Below are 21888 nucleotides of genomic sequence, written 5' to 3'. Positions count from 1 at the left end.
AGTCCATTAACCACTTTCAATTAAGTTTTATAGAGGAATAAAGATGTCAAAAGTAATTAATGCCATACATAGTTTGGAAGAACAGTGGCTGCATAAGGCAAATAAACCAACATTGTGCCTTGACTGTCAGCTGGCTGTTCCATAAATACACATATAAGTCACCACCAACTGCAGCTCATGCTGTCTCTTCTTCAGCCAGTAATTAGGGAACACAAGAAGTAGTGCACTCAAGAGGTTTCAAGGATACAGACAGCAGAAAGTATAAAAAAACATGCAGTGGGATAAGTGAAATGAAGGAAAGCAGGACACTGCCTCAGAGATGAGTCAGATAGAGAGGTTATTTGGACTATGAAAGGAACCAAAGCTTGGCATAATTGAAGCCACAGCATATGGCACACACATCCACAGGAAATGTGTCATTTCCGGTGATGCTGGACCTTGTGGAATATCTTTTATGCAGAAAGGATCTTTTATGGCTTGAAATCAATAATTTGTGTAGGCATTTTCCCTGATGATACATGAAATAATACATGTGTAGGTATATGGAATACAGTGTTTTGAGGGTATTTTTTTGTATATTAGGAAGGAGTCTATGCTTAGACTTCAGCAAAATACACAAAAATACTTATTACCTAATGTGCAAAAATCATGCCATTTTCCTTCTACATAGAGTCACTGAGTGAAGCAAAAAAATTGGTACTAATCATGTGATGATCTTGATGATGTTGATTATGATATTGAGGAAGCTGATTGATACTACAGGGATTCAGAGCACCAGAAGAGACAGGGAGCAGTGCAAGGTTGTTATTATTCTGCAACAGAAACTGTGTGCAATATTATAGTATTAGCAGTTTCGTTTTGAGTGCTTTAGTTTTTCTGAATGCTTTACTAACGCACTGTGTAACCTCAAGCAATACAGGTGATTGAATTTGTTCATTACTAGACCCAACTCTGCTGTTCAGACCTATTCCATTTGGAGTGAAATCACGTGCTATGAATACTGCCAAGAGTAAACCCATGATTCTTTTTGTTAGCTATCTACCAACTGCCTACTTACTATTTTAATAATTGGTGTCCGTTACTGTGTTAGGAGACAAAATATGTGACCACAGAAACCACAGAATAGCAAGTTCTTCTTATAAATACAAACAAATAGGAAAATGCAATAGGCAGCTTGTATCTGGATAATTGCAGGTTGATGGTTCAGTGTGTACATCCCAAGGTCATTTGACTTTGATCTTTGCAGAGCTTCAGTAATGGCTCTGAAATCCAGCAAGCAGGGCATTATATTCACAGCAAGAAACCAAACTTGGTCTGCAGGGTGAATGGAAAAACATCTCACCCACCAAATTACCAGGTACCATAACCAGCAATATGACATTAGTGGAAGCTAAACTGCAGTTTACAACTATCTTGCATAACCTAAAGCCACTTCATTAACAAGTTTAACTATGCTCTTTAAATCAGTGTTACAGAGCATGGCAGAAGAGGGATGTAGTTCATTCTGGAGAATATCCATAGCTTGCAATTTCAATTTTTTTGGAATTTTATTATCACCGTTATAAAAGTACATTTTTAGTACAATCTTGTTACAAATATGTGTGCTAGAAAGCTGCTTCTCTCTCTCTACTTAAACACACTAAAAAAGTTAGCACTTAGCCTTAGCATATTAAGAGATATGAGATCTACACTTTCATTACACAGTTTTGATACTGCTGTTTCATACAGTTTCATATCAAGGTGAATGTAGCATGGTTAGAAAATGGCCCTGAGGTTCTGCCAGCCGTGACTGTCACTGCCCAGGCCCAGGGCTGCCCCCACCTGCCCACACCCCAGGATGCCATGTCAGGCCCCTGCCCCAGTGAAGCCACAGCAGGGCTGGTCTCCATCTCCCCACAGCCCTGCCCAGCTATGGGCCCTGCTGAGCCAGGCTCACTGGCAGGCCCACCTCCTGACCTGACCTTGGCCTGTCCCCATCCCCAGGGAGGTGCTCCATGCCCTGAGCTGGGGCAGCCCCTGTGCCACCATCTGGTGGGACAGACCCTGGCTGCCAGACCCTTCTCTGTCCAACCCAGGGGCCCATCCCTAACCTCTGTTCAAAAACATTTTCACTGCTTCTTTTTAAAGTGCTGCCAACATTTTGGAGTACAGGTCATGACTTTATAATACCAGAGATGGACAAAAACGAGTTGTACAACTTAATGCTAATTGGAGCTGCTGTTTTCATGACATATTAGTTTATAGTCTTATTGTAAAAGTACATGAAAGACACCCTGAAATTCTTCTCATTGCTTCTTTGATGAAATAATTCCTGTGTGTGTAGCCTTAGTCAAACTCAATTTCTATAACCCAGGTAAAATTCTCCTGGAGTGTTGTTTTAAAATGAAGCAATACTATCTATTGGAGATGAACAGAAGTGCTGTAAATATATTCACTCCAGACATTTTTTAAAAAGTGCTCCCAGTACAAATACTTTGAGCACAGCTTTCACTTACCTTTTCAGGTTTTTTTGTGCTGAAGATACCCCATTGCTACTGCTCTCGACTCTCTGGCATGTTCTCTGCCAGAGACACTGTGGAGGAGGCGGCTACTCCAGATTGTGCCAAATTTAAAAAGCAAACAATCAAGAAGAATGTCAAATACAGGCAGACAATGCTGAAGTCTCGGATGCACTTTGAACACCTCTTCCTGGAGGTGTGGAGACTTGCCTGTTTTCAGACATCTGTAATTTGAATGTTTTGGTCCAGGACATTTTTTAGGAGGGGGCAGAAGACAGACAGAGGCTGGGCAGTTTTTATCTGACTGTAAGTCATTATAAGCAAACCAGATGGTTCACTTAATAGTGGTATTAAAGTAGAATGAGTAAAAGTATGCCTATGGCATAGTAAAATATTTAATTTGCCATTCATCCTCAGCCTTAGCCAGTGATTGATGGACAATTTCACAAAAGTGTCTAGATTAGATTCTGAAAGCATCAATTTACTATAATATTAATATAGTGCAATTGCTGATGCTTCTACTTTTTATTTCATAGACACACTTCTCCACAATTTTGCTTACCTTTGGGGCATTGCTCAGCTCAGTCACCAATTGAAATGAATGCCATTGAATAACCCTAAGTTCCTATAGAAATAAAAAAATATCTACTTTTACATAGAATCCTGAAACTCTTTGGCTGAAGTAACTGTCTTGCAGAATGGTACTATGATACAGCTCAGATCAAATGAGCACTGAATCCCAAGACACTTCTACTCTATCTCATGACTACCTGCCATAACTCATTTATCTGACCAACTTTATGCAGAGGATAATGGACACGCTTTTGCAACGGAATTTAGCACACAGACCGAAACTAGAGTATCTTGCCTTGGCTAGGGTCAGTCCTGCTAAAAGCATCTACATTATAATTTTTACATATATCTAATCAAAGCAAACTTCCTTTATAATAAATACCTGAGTAGTGAAAAATAACTTCAGTTGAAAAGGAAAGGGAGTTTGTTATTACAAGTAATTTAATCAAAATAACCTAACTACGATATTATGTTTTCTATACAAAACTGTATTTTAGTGCATCTCGCCTCCTGGCTCTTCTTTAGGCCTCAATTTGCACCATTTTTTTCTCCTTTAATTTTATTCCCATTTTTATTTTTTTAAACATGACTGCAGTAGCAATTTACCCCTTCATATAGGTCACACAAACAAAATATTGCATCCAAGATAAATTGGCTCTTAAGAAAAAAAAATTAAAAAATTTATTTGTGTGGATAAAATGTTTCTACCTATCAAACGATCAAGCACAGACAACATAATCTAAAATAAAAAAATTCTTTTTGGATATTTTTCTTACAGGTGACTGTTAGAAATTTATCATCTATGAGAAACTTTTCAAGATATCTGCCTGGCTTTTCTAATATTTACAAACAATTTTTATTTCTGAAGAGAAGGGAATAAAACAGGAACTATTTTTTCCCAGCTATTAAACTGTTGATGCTGGTGTTGTGATACAGGCCTATCCTTCAAATAACTCGATGACATGCAGTTAGAGACCAGTGCTCTACTTTACTGAAATCACACCTTTTGAGACCCTTTGTGAATCAGGTTCTTGAGGCCACACATGGTGACACACACAGTAAATTCACTGCTGGCTTGAAGAACAGGCACTGCATCACCCTTAGCTCTACATACCATACAGTGGTACACAGGACACGGCCTCCCTCAAGTCTTACTCTCACAGTTAATAACCCACATACAGTCTCACCAACCAAGCACCTAGTTGGTTTTGTCTTGTCCTAGGAGAGCTGTAAAGCTGAAGATATTAAGTTTGGAGAGGAGCTTGTCGGAGGGAATGTTTGTTTACAGAAGTCAGTGCTTTTGCTGAAGGGCTAGAGATTGAACCTTTGAGGAAAGTCACCTCATTCTTTAAGTTGATGACTCATGACACAGAAATATACTTTGTCTTGATATCCAGAGTCACAGCTGATCTCATACAGGTGAATTAATTATGGAGAATGAGTAAAAAATTCATAAAATGTGGACTTCAAGAAAATCATACACATTTCTACTTTTAGATCCTAAGGTAGTTTAGGCTGGGTAAAGGATATTATAGAAGACAATTCCCAGTGGTTCCAAAACCTTTTCTAGAATGACCTCTTTTTGGCTGCCTTTTCCACTGAAACCAGGTTTAATTAAAATTATGATGAAAACAAGTTTGGGAGTTCAGCCTGGAAGAAGTTACACAACAGCATTATTCCACAATTCATAAGAATTAATTATAGTCTCTTACTGAGGGCTGTTTTTGTCCCAATATATTAAAGAGGTTTTCAAGGCAAACAAAAGTTGATTTTTTTATGTGAAACCAACATAAGGAGTACACAGTTTAAAAGACAAAATTATTTTCATGCCTTTTCTGTTGCAGGCTACTTATGAGGAAAATTATACTCAAATATCTAGTTGAAATTACTTTCCTCAGTAGACTTCTAGTCTGACTTTTTAGCAAGCAGGTCTAACAGATACTTGTTAAAGGATGAGGTTATACCTAGTAGTTCATACAATACCTCTAGGCTCTATGGCTGAGCGTATGGGCCAACTGAAAGTAACTCTGGAGACCCGAGTTCCAAGAACGAGTTCCTGGTTCCAAGACTAGCCTCCTGACAAACTTCATTTTCTGTACTTTTTTATTGAACAAATGGTATTGACTGCTTTTATGAAGGATTTTGAAATCTGCTTACAAAAAATGCTGCATACAAGCTGTTTATTGATATTATTATCAAGAGAAAGGGCTCTGTGCAAAACTACATGGAATACCATTTTATCCCTCTAGAGAGAATTATGAGTTCACATCTGCTAAATATTAAACATGCTACAGTTCTGATATTTTGTATTATTGGAAACTTTTGGAATGTATGGTGAGAAAGAGTTTTGCCCTTAAAGGCAGATTTGTTGCATGATGCATGCAGCAAGCATCATAGGCACATAGTGGAGCACTGTACCACCCAGTCGGTTCTCAGGAGGTTGCCAGCATATCAGTACCCTCAGCAGAAAGTTGGAGGGAGCCCAAAATATTGAGCATATTGTCATACTGCCCTTCCAGCATGCTATGGACATAGTCACGCATTGGTAAAGTCTATGTGAAGATTTTTAATATTCTTTCAACATAGAAATCTTTCTCTTCTACAAACCATGCCATCCAGCAATGCCAAGTACGTCTCTACGTAGCCAAGCAGATTTTTACTTTTTTTTTTTTTCTGACTTATTTGCACAAAAAGAGAAGCAAAGAGCTGGTTTAGACCATTCAGCTCACCTTGCTGTCTTCACTTAGCATGTATACAGGGCTAAACGAAAGCAGCTTGTTCTTTTACCCAATGTCCCCTCTCCAGTTGAGAAAATCAGGAAGAAAGAAGCCCCATGGGTGGAAATATAAACAAATTTAATGAAATAACAATACTAATACAAAAAAAACAACATAAAGTGTATAAGCTTATGCTCAGCCTAGTAGCAGAGAGAGGGGCCAGCCAAGAGGGACAAACCCCAGTTCAGCGTACCTCTCATCTTTATAATAAGTGTGGCACAGGTGGTGTTGAACACACCTGTCAATCAGCTTGGGTCAGCCGCCCTGACTTAAGCTCCCAGCTGATCTGGGGCTTCTTATGGCCTGTTCTCCATGGCTGCCCTGTGATTCTGTCCCAGTGAAACCAAAGCAGTGACTCATAAACATGTCTTCCTATGAAATAAAAAATTTACAGGAAGTTGCCACCTAACAAATTATTTTTTCCCATGAATTTCATTACCTATATCCTGACTTTACAAAGCCTTTTTGATGTTTCATTTAAAAAAAAAAGAAAATATTTTCTTGTCTCTGTTTAGTGGTCAGGGCAAACCACAAACCAGACGGCAGAATTGCTCCCTATTACTACCTCTCCACCTTCCCAAGGGAAGATAAAAGGGGAATAAGAAATAAAAACTTCATGGTTGGAAACTGAAACTGGAACAAGCTTACTCTAATGCAGAAAAAAAGGAGTAACATGTGGGGTGAGGAACAGATATATAAACTTATATACAGATATATCTAAAACCTATCTCAATCATTGCAGAAATTGGTGGCTAAGAGTCCCTTGTGGCAAGGCTGCCTCAGGAGAGGGATTCATGCCTCCTCACCGCACCTGATAGAGTTGGATTCTGGGTAGCCCATGGGGAGTTGAAGAACCACCAGCAGCAAGGAAAAAGGGCACAGGAAAAAGGGGCTGAGTTTCCTGTTCTCCTGTTTTTTATAAACTATGGTAGGAACTGGGAAGGAATACTGACCCTTCTCTGTTCCAACCCTCTCGGGTCCCTCAGGGTCCTAAAGACCCTCTCTTTCTAGTTCCTCTTATAGGTGTCACCAATTTGCTGGGTCCACTCAAACCATAACATTTCTCTAATATAACAACAAAATAAATTGTTTGTAAAACAATTGCCTTGATTTTAATATGGGGAGGTATAGATAAGTCTTATTCAAAAGAACAGCCATTAGAGTATTATTTAATTTGTCATACTGTGCGTGTGGGCTAAGCAGCATTTCAAGAGATGGATAAAACTCCTGGGAAAAAAAGACAGTGGTTTGGGAAGGTCAATGCCTTGAATGCTAATTACCATAATTCCCTTCTTTCCCCTGTCCCTACTATGTTTCATCTTGGTACTTGTCTCTTTAGATTCTAAAGACAACTGATCTCCTCACTGCCAGTGCTGTAGTGGTCTAGTATGCATGCCTGCCTTTACACTTAAGTCTGGCACATCTGTGAATGCATGTATTTATCTGCTATTCATGTATGTATTTAGTATTTTATTATGTTGTACACCGTGTGGTATATTGCACAATGTTCACAGGGCATGAAGAAGAGCACCCAGATTTTAAACACATGAAGTGCTTGTTCTGGCCATTTTTAAAATTCTCTGCTTACTGCAAATCCTGACTCCAATGTCTTTCCACTTAGGACCTCTCTGTCCTACATATTACTAGGATTCCACCTAACCCACTAGCATTTAGATCTGATTGATGTGTGCTCAGCTTAGGAAAGTGATCTACAGCTTCAGGTCATGGGTTTTGCCTTGCAGTTTATTATTATATTGTTGGCCATTTCAATTCCAGCATCAAGACACAACTATATCAATTCACTGCATCTAATATCTAATCTCATCTCCCAAAAGCAGTGTGCAGCCTTTTGGCTGGGTAATAATAATAGCAAAGCATGTATCATGGTATCAGTTAAAGTATCTAGAATTGTGACCCAATTATTTATTTTCCTTTCTTTTTTTTTATTCCCATTTCACCACCAGCTGCATTCAGACCAGGATAAAGGAGATGGATCACTTAAGTACATCCTTTCTGGAGATGGAGCAGGAGACCTCTTCATTATCAATGAAAATACTGGTGACATACAAGCCACAAGGAGACTAGACAGGGAAGAAAAGCCTGTATACATCCTCCGTGCCCAGGCTATAAACAGAAGGACTGGAAGACCAGTGGAACCAGAATCTGAGTTCATCATTAAGATCCATGATATCAATGACAATGAGCCAATGTTTACAAAGGATGTTTACAATGCCAGCATTCCTGAAATGTCAGATGTTGGTAGGTGCTAATTAATAATGGATTTCAGTATCTGGTCTGGGTTCTTTGTGTGGAGTTAATCAGAGGCCTAAAGTTTACAGGCACCAAATGCAGATAATCACTCTTCAAGTTTGGAGTAAAAGCACCTCAACCATTCCATTAAAAAAAACCAAAAACTAATTCCAGGAAAATAGTGAGAACAGTTTGCTGCAATCAGAGGCGTCAGCTGAATGAAATCCACTCCCTCTGTTGTACCACAAAAAATGCAGCTAATATCATCAACTTTAGCTCACAGGGAAAGTGAGCCGAGATAAGCTGTGTACGTGACACCTGTATAGAGTTTAATATGTTTTGTTAACATGATTTAGTAGCAATGTAATAATATTGTCATCCATCGTCCCCTAAGAGTGTCCATATCACACCTAGGTCTGTTCAGCAACCCTTCTTTCAGGAAGGAAAACAAAACAAAACAAAACAAAACAAAACAAAACAAAGCAAACAAGAAAAGAAAATAAATAAAAAGAAAGAAAAAACAACAAACCCAAACCCAAACCAGAAAAACCCAAACAAACAAACAAAAACCAAGCCAAACCAATCAAACAAACCCCCCCCCCCCCCCCCCCAAATGCAGACAAGCAAAAAAAATCCACACACTGGAAAACAGCATGTGGAGAAGTGGTTGTACAGGCTTCTGGAGTGAAAACTGTCACCAGAGTCAACTCATCACTGATTCTGAAATGTGCCATTAACCTCGTATGACCTTTGTTGCTCTTTTCATGCAACAGAAAAAAGCTCCAGAGTCCAATGAAGTCCTCTGAAATCTTCCTATTGATTTAAAATGTTTTAAGTTGTAAGAATCAATCAATAAAAGAAAAAATACTTCCTTGAAATATGGTTTCAAGATTGGATCTTTTCCAAGGAAGTTGACAGGTTTTAATTCTTGGTCTCTGAATCTTAGGGAGGTCATTTTTATTTCTTTGTCAGAGAGCAACGGATGGTTGAACTGCAAGAAGCACATTTCTAATCTGAAATAATATCCAGGGAGAGAAGCATTAATTAATCATAATTAGGAATGAGATTAAAATAAAGCTCAAGCAATATGAAAATAAAGACTTTGGGGCATACTCTCTCCTCTCATTCATGGGACTTGTCACATGGATGAAACCTCATCAGGTGAAGAGAGAACCTAATATTCATGTTTTAATATGTGAAGTGAATCCTTTCTTCACAAATCAGTTTTAAATGCAAAAACCTAAGCTCATTTTTTATGTTTGTTAAACACTTTGCCTTGGATTCAACACCATTTCTTTCTTTAGAAGGCACATGAAAAAACAGATTTATATTCCTATGTCAAATATCTCAAAAGCATGAGTAAATTTGCAAAAGTATATTCTTGACTTAGATTCAAATTCGGAGTTGCCTTCAGTATCTGGGAAAGAGTGGGGTTTTGGTTTCTTCATAAGAAATATGCTTAAAGATCTACATATCAAATCAATAACTGTATTTTGAGGAACTGAGGATAGATGAACAATCATTTTGGTTTTGTATCTATGTTCTTTTTGAACAGAGAAACTTCTACAAAATAATAATATCTCTAATTTTTTGCCACAAATTTGATTGTAGCCTGAACTATGCTTTTTGCACATCATAAACTGTCTTGGCCATGCAAAAATGCTCTGGGCTTTTATTTTCTTTAATTTGTCATTTGTCATTACAGGTACCTTTGTTGTGCAAGTCACTGCAACTGATGCTGATGATCCTACATATGGGAACAGTGCTAAAGTTGTCTACAGCATTCTCCAGGGACAACCATATTTCTCCGTTGAATCTGAGACAGGTCAGGGGACCTTATCTGTCATTCTGTGACAACGTCTGTAATTCAAAATGACATGCTAAGCCAAGCTAGGACATATTAGACAAAAACTTCAACAGAAATTACATTTTGCTCAGTGCAAAATCTGACAAACTTAATAGAGCTATATGTCTGTAAACATGACACCTACATTATTTTAATCTCACCAGCAAAGTCTAATAAATACAATTAGTACAGGATGCAAACCACTTTTCAATCATTTTTAACAAGTGGTTACAGAGACTGCCATGGATGCTTTAAATTAAACGAAACAGGTTTGCTTTTAGAAGCAAAGGAGAAACAGGTGGGTGTGGAAAAAAATGCTTAAACCTCATAGGTCTTCATAATAGCTAAATTAAGACCGAGGGTTTGTTCAGGCAGGTCTTTTTTTTTAATCATCCTGCTTCTTCAAAACTTGTTTAAAGCAATTATAATTTCTGTACATCTGCAACATATCATTTTAATGGTAATTTTATGAAAGAAATCTTAATTAAGAATAATGATAGAAGAGGTAAAATTGGCTCTCGTGCTACACTAGAAGAACACAAATAGAATCCCAAACTTCTGAGTTCTGTTTTTGTAAGATATTTAAATTATACACAGTGACTGGAATATTTTATGGGCTGAATAATAGACAGGTTTGGAACCTGTGCATGTTACACATGTGAATTCTGGCTGACTACTTAGTCTCTTCCTAAGATGTATAGTAAACTTCTCGAACAAGAAACAAAGGATCTCAAGAAACTCCATAAATGGGAATATCCACTGTGATAGGTTGCTGGAAGCTAGAGAAATTGGTTCTCCTCAGCATCCTTACAGGAGAGGAATGGATTACCCCAGACAATTAATCATGTTTTAGCATTGTTTCTTAAATAAATCTTAGAGACTCAGGCAGGCAAAAGGAGGGAGAGATTAGAGGTCTCAAAGAAAAACATGCGTATAAGAAAAAATGTACATAATTCTGAAGAGAGAGCCAAGATCAAAAGGAGCTTCCTTTCAAGCATAAAGTATGAGATTCTACAGACAAGGACTTTTGCACTGCTACACTCATTCTGGCTTGGATAGTACACTATGTGCTCTTCTATCCAGAGTTAAAATAAGTACAATGTAGCTGGGAGTTCACCAGCAATAATCTTGGCAAGAGGGTTGTTTGAGCACAGAGAGGCAGCAACATGAACCCCAGTCTTGATCTTCCTTCCATGGAAATCAATTGCAAAACTCCTAGACTGAAATGTCTCTATAAAAGCTGCTGTGGATTTTGCCATTTATTTCACTAGTTAAATTTCACTCTTTTTTGCTTACAAAAGAGTCAGGTCTTACTTAGCCTTAGGAGACTCAGGAGGAAGGCAAACTTTTTTCTTCACTCTAAATCTAAATCTTTAAATTTCAATAGGAGTTGGCCTCATAAGAAGGAAGTGACTGGCAAAATCATTTTAATCAATGTGTAAATACAAATATATATATATTGGACATGCTTGGATGCTCACAATATTCTTAATTAATTTCTCCCATTTAATGTTGTTGTACTGCCCCTTTAATGATGCCTTGCTGATGTTAGGTTTCTGTCTTGTTTTTGGTTTTGTGGGTTTTTTTTCCATGTCTGTCAAAATAAAAATACTGTCAGAAAAGGAAAGAAAAGATGGAACACATTATAATGAACAAGAAGCCTTTTTCCAGTTCAGTGAGAGACTTTAGCATGGAACAGAAAAGGAGTAAATAGTTATGTAAAATAACACCGCTCACAAATAGGCAGAACATATTTATGAGGATGCCACTGATATTATGTCTGTCACATAGGCAGCAGCTTGAGATAGGATATGACAAGTCAGTAATTTAATGTGCCATCTCATAACAGTTAATATTTGTCCTGGGCAAAGTTTACTTATTACACAGAGATGGTTTTGTTCTTTATGCTTTGGAGTGTTTTTTAATAAGAATTTCCATCAAAGTCAGTACTTTACTTGTGAATTCCCCCTCTTTAATTTTCACATTTTCAGGCATTATCAGAACTGCTTTGCTAAACATGGACCGTGAAAACAGGGAGCAATACCAAGTGGTCATCCAGGCTAAGGACATGGGAGGCCAGATGGGTGGATTATCAGGAACCACAACTGTGAACATCACATTGACTGACGTAAACGACAATCCGCCTCGCTTCCCCCAGAGTATGGAATATTTGCATTCTCTGTCTTTTACCATTTTACCAGTTTCATCTCAGTTATTTTTTCTAGAGTCATGAACTTACTGAGTATCAGACTTCCTTTAAGAAAGAAAAGAGTAAGCAGTATGATCATGCTAAGGTTAATTGCAGTAACTGGGAATCATATCTTTAGTATTTTTATTCCAGATGTAGTAGACTGTCTGAAAGGTGAATTAATGTATGGAAACTTTATTTTTCATACCCATTAAATAGCTTTGACTAATTGAATCTCTATTTCTCAATCCATAATATTTTATTACACCTTATGGTTGCCTGCATTTTAAAGTATCTGTTCTAATCTAACGTATTTAGGTTTTGAAACATATGTAAGTATATAAAACGTACCCAAGAGCAGTTCTATCAAAACGAATACTTACACCCAAGAAGCACTTGCCTCAATGGATTTTCCTGTATTCTTTGCATATAGAAACAAAGGCACGTACAGAAACATACCAGATATTTCTGTGTATTTTCCTTCCCCTGTCTCAGATAATTTAGTAGATATCTGTGTGATATTCAAGGAAATCAGTTGAGCCAGATTTCTTATAAAGTAATTTCTATTAATGATGACCATAAATGATTCAGAGTGATTCAGCTTTCATCTTGCTCACAATATCTTACTTTATCCTTCCTTCCTTCCTTCCTTCCTTCCTTCCTTCCTTCCTTCCTTCCTTCCTTCCTTCCTTCCTTCCTTCCTTCCTTCCTTCCTTCCTTCCTTCCTTCCTTCCTTCCTTCCTTCCTTCCTTCCTTCCTTCCTTCCTTCCTTCCTTCCTTCCTTCCTTCCTTCCTTCCTTCCTTCCCTCTCTTCTTTTTTGGCTTTGTCTAACCACTATTCTGTGTGTGATGTGTGTGTATCACAGTGTCAGTGTGTGTCAAAGTCAAGAGCAGCTGTTAGAGAAAATAATTGCAGATAATATCAGACAAATCAGCAAGCTTTGACGGCTAAGTCACTGGGAAAGTTATTGGAAGCAACTTGTCATTTAAGTTCAAAGTCTGTGCTTAGCTGTGGGCAAAGCATTTCCATTTAAATTAGAGCAACTTAAGAGAAAATATAGCACTTTGACTCCAATGAGTTGATTATAAATCTCTGGACATAAGTATCTTCAATATAAAAGCCAAAGATAGAGCTTTGTAATGCCAGCGTTCCCCAAGTAGAGTTTTTTCAGAGGTGGATTCAATGTAGCACATTATTAATATGCATTTAGGCTGGATTTGGTTTTAGAGTTATTAAACTGCCATGGCCTCTGGCAGCTCTCAGTATTTGCCTTTTGACCTCAAGACATTTTCATATATAATTGGATGTGTCCAACTGAGATCTTGATAATGTTTAGAAAGGGAAATACGTTGCTAAAGATACATGTATGTAGGAAAACAAAATGCCCATCATTCATCCTAGAAAATAGGTAGAAAAATGTTAGGTTTTATCTACATGAAAGTAAGGCAGAAGCTGAAGGTTGTCGCCCCAGGAAGGCCTGAAGACACAGTGACTTGCTAACTCATCTGTGCATGCCCAGCATGGGTAGTGGGCTTGGACATGGTGTCTGAAACACCATGAGTCTGACTGACAAAATTTCTTTCTCTGTCTGCTGCAGGCACATACCAATTCAGAGCTCCTGAGTCGACGCCACCTGACTCACCAGTTGGCAGGATAAAAGCTAATGATGCTGATGTGGATGAAAACGCAGAGATTGAATACAGCATCACTGAGGGGGATGGATATGACATGTTTGGAGTTACCACAGACAAGGACACACAGGAAGGAATTATAACTGTCAAAAAGGTGCACGTCTTAACACATCTAATCCCAGCCTAGGGAATACCAGACAAAACTTTATCTAGCACATACTTGTTTTTCCATTTTCAGGGCGACATGTGGTGTTTGTTAATTTGAACGCTGTCTGTCAGGACTCTCTACATTAACTATATAAAGTTTCTTTCATACAAGGAATTAAGGTCCTTCCTCCTATACTACCCTTTACTAAAACAATGCACGTACTTTGAGGGACCCGAGGGAGTAAGTAATCTATGGACTGGTATAGGACTAAGAGAAAAATTCTACCATTCTGAACATAATCACTCAAGGAAACACCATCCAACTGTGATTTTGTCCCTGTGATGCCTGCAGGGTTTGTTCACTTATTAGAAAGGTGCTGTGTTAAGACCATGGAAATAATCAGTATCACACCGCCTGTTCTGCACTAGCAGAAGATTTTGAGTTTTATAGTTCTAATTTATTAAAGTACATAGACAATTATTTTTCTTTTGATTCACATTTTGTAAAAATGTAATGAATAAATCTATCAGCATGTTTTTTTGCTTTAGAAACAAAAATCCCAGCACCTTGCTGGATTACAGTGAACGTCATCTACTATGCTGCACACTGGCTGTCATGAAAGGTTTGAGAAATATTGTTTAACAGTGGGTTATCAGGCAAGCTTGATAAGGTTACAGATATCATCCCCTATCAGTTCAAATTCAGTCATCACTAGATAGACATTGTGTAGATTTTCCAAACATGTACTCTCTTGTTGATATCAGTACGACACCTGTCATTACTTGTTTTCTAAGAGATGCCTTCCAGGGGCTGATTATTATATCAGTCTAACTCTGTTTGAATTTCTGTCTGTTGCTTACAGAATCTGTGAATCTTCTACAACATAATGGAAAAATGGGGTGACTGGTCTCTCCCCTCATTTCTCTAAGTACTATAACAAAGAGTCATTAAATGCTGCTGCTTCATACTTTTAAGGGAGTGTGATATAGTCATAGCCTATTGTAAAATCAGGTTTTCCTTGATGGGTGGTCCTGGATATTCAGGCAACAGGTGTCACAGTGCTTCATTTCAGTGATGGAATGCCAGTATTTTAACAAGCAGCTCAAGAAAATCTTTTCCCCTCAATGTGCTGTGCTTAGGGGCAAGGAATAGACAAGAAAACATCAAAATGTCAAAAACTATACAATACAAGGCATGAGGAGTTAGTGCTGTCTGAGATGGGAGATTAATTGGTGTTTAGGAATTCCAGGCATAGAATTATAGAATTCCCTGAAAAAGTGTCTGGGTTTTTTTTCATAATGCTTCAGCAGCAACATAGAGTCCTGTCTTTCTCCTTTCTGCTGGCATTACAATTCTAGTTCAGACTTCCATTAAGTAGCACAGGCCTCTCCATGACATCCCCTGCTTCATTTGGCACATCTGGTTGCAATTCACAGCAGTCCCCATAGACCCCTCAAACGTTGTTTTTTTTTCTCTCTCTCTTCCCAGGCATTGGATTTTGAAAGTAAAAGCCTGTATATCCTGAAAGTGGAAGCTACCAATAGTCATGTGGACCCTCGATTCCTTTACCTGGGGCCATTCAAGGACTCAGCTACAGTCAGAATTCAGGTGGAGGATGTGGATGAACCCCCTGTGTTCAGCAGACCAGCATACATAATGGAAGTGAAAGAAGATGTTCCAATAAACAGTGTAATAGGAGCAGTAACTGCTCAGGATCCAGATGCTGCAAAGAACCCTGTCAAGTAAGCATAGAATACTTCAGCTTGTGTCTAAATTTTTTACTGCTTTAATTTTATTATTTTCATGTCAGCACACCCAACAAAACATTTTTAACAATGAAATTGTTCAGGTGTGCTTAAATATGGAGTACCATAGGTGGTAAATTATCTCTCACACTTCAGCTTATCTATGGATGTATGACTGTGTTTGCATGGCTCTTGCATCTTGAATTATACCCTATCCTCTTCAGTGACTAATGTTTGTGGTTATTTCTACCATGGAAGAATTTACTGCATAAAGAGCACCAAGATGCTAGTGTTCTGCTTCCAACTTTAACATTTTCCAGTGCAGACTGGTGCATCTTCTTGGCTATATGTGAGAGGGGTGACTCAGCTGCCCTTTCTTCTCCGATCTGTCCAGACCTGCTCAACAGAGGTTACATTTCCTTTCTTTAAACTGCTAGTAGAAATAGCTTAAAAGCAGCTCATGCGCACACACAGGCTCTGATCTCACATGTATCAGAGTAAGGTTAGTAAGATAAGAATTAGTCTCATGGATTTCATAAATTACACTTGCCATGAATCAATAAACCAGTTTTAGAGGAAGTGGAGGAAATAGTAACGTTGGAGTAGTTAAACCTAAGCCTTCGTTTTTTTGGAAATTAACGTATGTATAGTTTCAGTACATTTAAAAACATATTGAAGGACTTAAGTCATAATGGACAGAGTATAAAAGAACTTTTAAGTATTTGAGTGCTTTAATTGAAGTTCATTGCTATTGACAAGGCAGTAAGAGGAGGAAGTGAAAAATAACAGCAATATTAAATCCAGGCCAATTTTCAGCATGTCTCTGAGTTGGGCACCTTGGAAATGCAATAGTAGTCTTAAGATCAAAATAGAACAATGCAGGTTTAATAAAAATCCAGTCTGTCAATACTTTGCACTTCTGCAAACAACTAGCCTTCATCAAGATACCTTACAATGTTTATGAGGCATGAGTAAGTTTTAAGCTCTCAGCTTGTCTTGTGAGAAGGATACATATTACCAACGTCATTTCCTAGATGAAGAAAATAAATTTAAAACATTTCTGGCTGAAATCGTTTCTGACTTCAGTTTACATGCAATGCCCTGCTAAGCCTTCTATTTTTAATTAAGTTTTGCTTTCATTTGTATCAGCACGTATAACAATTATTTGGAGTTCTGGACTAGCAGAGCATAGTAACCTAAGGAGCAACTGATGACTTTGGTGAAGCCCAGGGATACAGTGAACACCTTCTATAGCTTGTCTTCATGGGCATGCTAGCATGAAGATGAAAAATTGGTTGGGCAGACACCCAGGAAGTCCCCTTGCAGTCTTCATATGAACCTGCTTTTTTATATCTAATGGCACTGGAGAGTGAGGGGAGTGGTCCCCTGCTTCCCTCTGCTTCCCTGTGGTGATAACTACAACCATTTGCTTTCACAGCAGCACCAGCTCCTAATTATAAGTGATTTACAGTGGATGGGGATTATGCTGTTCATTGTTGAGTACTGCCTACTGGCGCTTTTCTATTCATTGAATGTGTGTGCTCAAACTTACCTGTCTTTCAAAGGGCAGTACTTTAATACAGTATAGGTACTTTGCATATTGAAGTATCAGACAACTATTGAGCAAAATTTAGCAGAGGTATCAAAACTGATGCAGCACAGCAGAAACCCTGTTTCCTTTATCTCTAATTGCATGCAACAATCAAGGTGAAAGGAGAAGAAAAATGAAGAAAAGGTTAGAGTTATAGAAACAAACACAGAAAGTAGAAACATGAAAATCAGTAAGAGGGGAAGGAAATCAGCAGAGAGCAGTAGCTTGAGAAATGTTAGCTTGCAATAAATGTAATTTTATGGTGCTAATATCTTGGGTATCTCATAGAATTTAGGGGCATAGGTTGAGTCTGCATCTTTTTGACAAGGTGATTTTTTTTTTTTTTTTATCATGCAATAGAGATGCTAAATCTGATTTTCACTCCGAGCTTCAGGGAAGATGCAATTAGACTGTATATATATGACTTGTCACTTGCTTGTCAATTTTTCTTGATAGATAAAATCTTTAGACACTTGATACTACAATGAAAACCTTCCATTTTCTCCTCTACTAGAGTGAAGATTTCTCTTTTTAAACAAACTGAGCCCTAACTCTGTTAGATGAAAGCCCCTTTGATCTTCCATTAAATGAAACCTTCAAAATATCATTATGAAAATGCTTTATGAAAAATTCACACACATATCATTCCTGACCCACAAATCTTCCTGACTTGTGGTTACATTAGAAAGCAAGCTGCTGAACATCAGAAAACAATGAAGCAATAGCAAAATATGAAGTGGATATTGGCCCTGGTTGTAAGACTGCATAATCATTCATGACCTGTGTATTGACAGAACTACATGTCATCAGTCCAGCCCTTATAAGCTTTGCTGTGACATGACATTAAAAAATACAAAACCACACTAATAGATGTCTGGCTACATTTGAATATGCAACCATGATAACGACATTAATACATTCCTGAGTAACACTCCATTGTCCAGTTGTGTTATAAAAAAAAAAGTTTTGCCATACTGCTTGTATTTGATCTAAACAGAAATACTATGAACAACTGCATACTGAAAAAGATAATGCTGCAACTACCACTGCTATGTTTTACATCAGATCTTTTCAAAATTGCTAGTTGAGGTTTTTTGCTATAGTAACTCCTCAGAGGCATAATGAAGTTCATCAGTCACTGGAACTGTTTCCCTGCTGTGATTTGATTTACTAAAGTATCCCAGATGAAAATGATCTACAAACAAATGTAAGGCTTAATTTTGTTTGTGTATTTTACTGACAACATATTTGCATGTGTTAGATTCTGTCTTTCACTCCCCACTTCTTCCTGTTATGTACAAGGAGAGACTGGAATCTACATAGATACATTTTAACTTCCTAGATTGTCAATTTCTCAAGGTTTGAAAGGGATGAAATCCTGAAATCTGACAAGTACACACCAATAATTTCATTAAATAAATGTAAAAATGAGTTTGATGTTGTCTGCTTCATTCTTTCCTGACTTATGATCCATAAGTCAGGATCACCACTAATTCAACATAATTAACAGTCCTTGATCAAAAGGGGCTGGATTATACAAACTGAGAAACAGAACTGACAGTCTAGCTTATTAAAATCATCCTTTTAGACCAGGGTTAATGGTATAATTAAAATATACTTTAACTGCATTAACCTTATATGTATTTTGTTTTGGATATGAAGAAATAAAATAAACGTTTCATTAAGAAGCTATTCTCTGGCTGTTGTTTTTTTCAAGAGTTTAACTTTCCACTGCATAAAAGACTGAATATACATATGATTTTACAAGGACTTATCAGCTCTGGTGACCTTAAAACAAAGTCCAGAAAAACTTTTTTTAAAAAAAAATATTTTTATTATTATTATTTTATTTATTATTTTTTTATTTCTTCCAGATGCTGTTGCACAGATTGAATTTGGGGAATCTTACAAAGTAAAGATAGTGATTACAATATGCTGAGGCATTAAAATGTGCTGAGGCAGTAAGATATTTTAAGTCTGTTCAAAATATGAAGCATAAGTGAAAACATAATTGAAGGAAAAAAAGCCCAACAAATGGAAAACCTAAAGCTAGTTACTTAAATATCTTGCTGAATAAGAGCCTGAAACATACTATTACAGTTGGCTGGAACAGATAATCTATGGAAAATCCTGATATTTAATTTCAAATAGGAACACAAAATCTAGATTTACTGCAAAATGAAAATACTAAAGTCTTTCAGCTGAAAGATATTGAAATGAGCTACAGAATATCCAAAAAATAATTGAATCCACAAAATATCAACATAATACCATGTAAAAGGCTGAATGAATGAAAGTTAAAATGAAATGTTTACCATATTGAATACTTACAATGTCAAAATGAAAGAGTGTCAGACCAGTTTCTATAAACTTGTTTCCAAAAAACATTTCAGCTATATCAACAAATTCACACCTACTATTTAGATTTGGACAAATCAGAATAGCTTGCTGCAGCTGTCCTGTCAGTCAGTGCTGTCTGCTACAGGCCTTCTCACATACCCGGTGTGAGCTGATGGCAACATCATGATGCTGCATAAAGGAATGAGGTTAGTGACACTACAGGTGACAGAACTGTGAATTGCACTGCTCTTAGTCAACGAAGAATAAAAACTAAATCAGCTCCTATAAAACTAGCAAGGTGTGTCTATGTAAGTCCTACCACAGAAAGTTAGCTTTTTTTGTGAGTACCTTTGAATCTCACGTGGTTGTTTCCATAGGAATTTTATGCAGAAAAAGAGAAACAATTTAGTGCAAGTAATCATTGTTATAGTTTTGTTCAGGAAGGTAGGTTACACTAAAATTCTCATTTTAGAATAAGACCTGTGTAATTTGTTGTGGATATTATATCCCTTTTTTTCTTTTTTACTTGCAAGGAAGAATAAAAAATCCGTTACAAGGTAGTTAGCAGGTTAGTTTATTTTAAACCTTTGTCAGAATCACTTGTTTCAGCTGGACTCTTCTATTCCCTCCTTCCATGCAAAAGCTATCTCAGAAGTTAAGAGACACTGCACACGCAATGGGAGATCTGTGCAGAATAAGGGACATGTCACACAGCTGCTCCCAAGGCAGAGCAGGGAACAGAAACTTTTCTTTAGCCTCTGCATTCCCCACAGTTCTGTAATGGCAGTAAACTCTGCCAGTCATTCCCTGGCCTAGTTTTCATGGGATTGCATACCTGCTCAAGCGTATTGTTCTTCCTGCCTGGACACAAGGGACAGCAATAGCTGCCTTGTCTCCCTCGATGTGGCCTGCAAGGAGATCAAGGGAGCACACTGGGTTTTCCAAGGCTCTGTCCTGGATTGTATATCAGCACACATTTGGGCTTGAAATGAGAGCAGAGTAATGCAGTTCTATTCTTCTTTTAGCAACACCAGAGACTTATTTCCACCAAAACCTCTGTAATTTATGGAAGAATTTTCTCTTCAAGAGAGATGAAACTAAGTCATGGCATTTGAGTCTCCCCTGAACTGAAGAGTTCTGCTTGTAAAAGCTTAATTTGGTTCAGCAGTAAAAGTGAAAGATCAGATTGAAATTCAAACCTCTATTTAGAGTCTGAATTCCTCCAGAACTTGTTAGCATTCATTTTCACATCTAGATACTATCAAGCAGGATTTAACATGTTAGTTTTAATGAATTACAGCAAAACTTTATGTGATACATACCAAAGAATAATGAATCTGTATTCCCTGACAACTTGTTTGAGGGGGGCAGTCTTTTTAAACTCTGGGAAGTGAAAGGCAACAATGCACCCCAGCAGTCAAATTTCATATAAGAAATTGTTTGGAACAGTTGAGATATCAAACTATAAAAAGAGGTTTTTATAATGGGAAAACCAATTTTGCCTTAAAATAAATGTATCTTTCAGGACACAGATTTCACATTTCTCACTAAAATCAAAGCTTTGATGATTCTCAGAGGTATGCAAATTCTACAGGAATTCATTTATTCAGTGACAATGCTCCACCTTCTAAATCAAACCTCCAATGTGTCATTATCCAGACATTCAGAACTAGCTCTTTGTGTGAATATATAAAGACTCTGAAGCCTGCGCTGAAAACAAAAGGCAAAACCATTTACTAGTTGTTTGATGTCTAGTCTTAGAAAACTGTTTAAGAACACAGAAATTAAAAGGAAAACATTCTCCTGACCCCTGTCTCTGTATTTGCAGGTACTCTGTAGATCGACACACTGATATGGACAGAGTATTCAACATCAATTCAGGAAATGGTTCGATATTTACTTCAAAACCCCTTGACCGGGAAACACTGCTGTGGCACAACATTACAGTAATAGCAGCAGAGATCAGTAAGTCAAACCTAAATACCACTGCTGTCCCTGATGTAATGAATTTAGCCTTCTAGCTGAGTGCGTGGAAAGCATGGCTGGATAGATGTCAGGTTATACAGATAGTCCCCTCTACACTAATGAAGAGGTGGAAACTCTGCAAGAGGTGGTCTGCAGTTTTGTGTTGAGGAGGGGCACAGTTCATGAAGAGGTAACTTAGCTGAGCAGGGAAGAAAGGTAACAATTCTGTGTTTTCTCATCAGTATTAAGCCATTTTTCATTTTGAACATGATTGTTTAACTCTGAATTTGGCATATAGCAAGAAAGACAGTTTAAAGACAAACTGCATTCCATGG

General features: G+C 37.6%; 1 protein-coding gene across 1 annotated transcript in view; it reads left to right on the top strand.

The window, feature by feature from the left end:
• CDH6 (cadherin 6) overlaps positions 1-21888 on the top strand; it is a 109807-nt gene that overhangs the window by 72415 nt on the left and 15504 nt on the right. The window contains exons 3-8 of the mRNA XM_051611468.1: positions 7813-8107; positions 9804-9923; positions 11936-12103; positions 13731-13918; positions 15401-15654; positions 21417-21553. Coding sequence (XP_051467428.1) covers positions 7813-8107; positions 9804-9923; positions 11936-12103; positions 13731-13918; positions 15401-15654; positions 21417-21553 — 1162 coding nt within the window. The remainder of the gene's footprint in view (positions 1-7812; positions 8108-9803; positions 9924-11935; positions 12104-13730; positions 13919-15400; positions 15655-21416; positions 21554-21888) is intronic.

The sequence above is a fragment of the Apus apus genome, chromosome 2, assembly GCF_020740795.1.
Source record: "Apus apus isolate bApuApu2 chromosome 2, bApuApu2.pri.cur, whole genome shotgun sequence".
In the NCBI taxonomy this organism is placed as follows: domain Eukaryota; kingdom Metazoa; phylum Chordata; class Aves; order Apodiformes; family Apodidae; genus Apus; species Apus apus.
The sequence above is the reverse complement of the archived record's forward strand: the minus strand, read 5'-3'. Positions and strand labels throughout refer to the sequence as shown.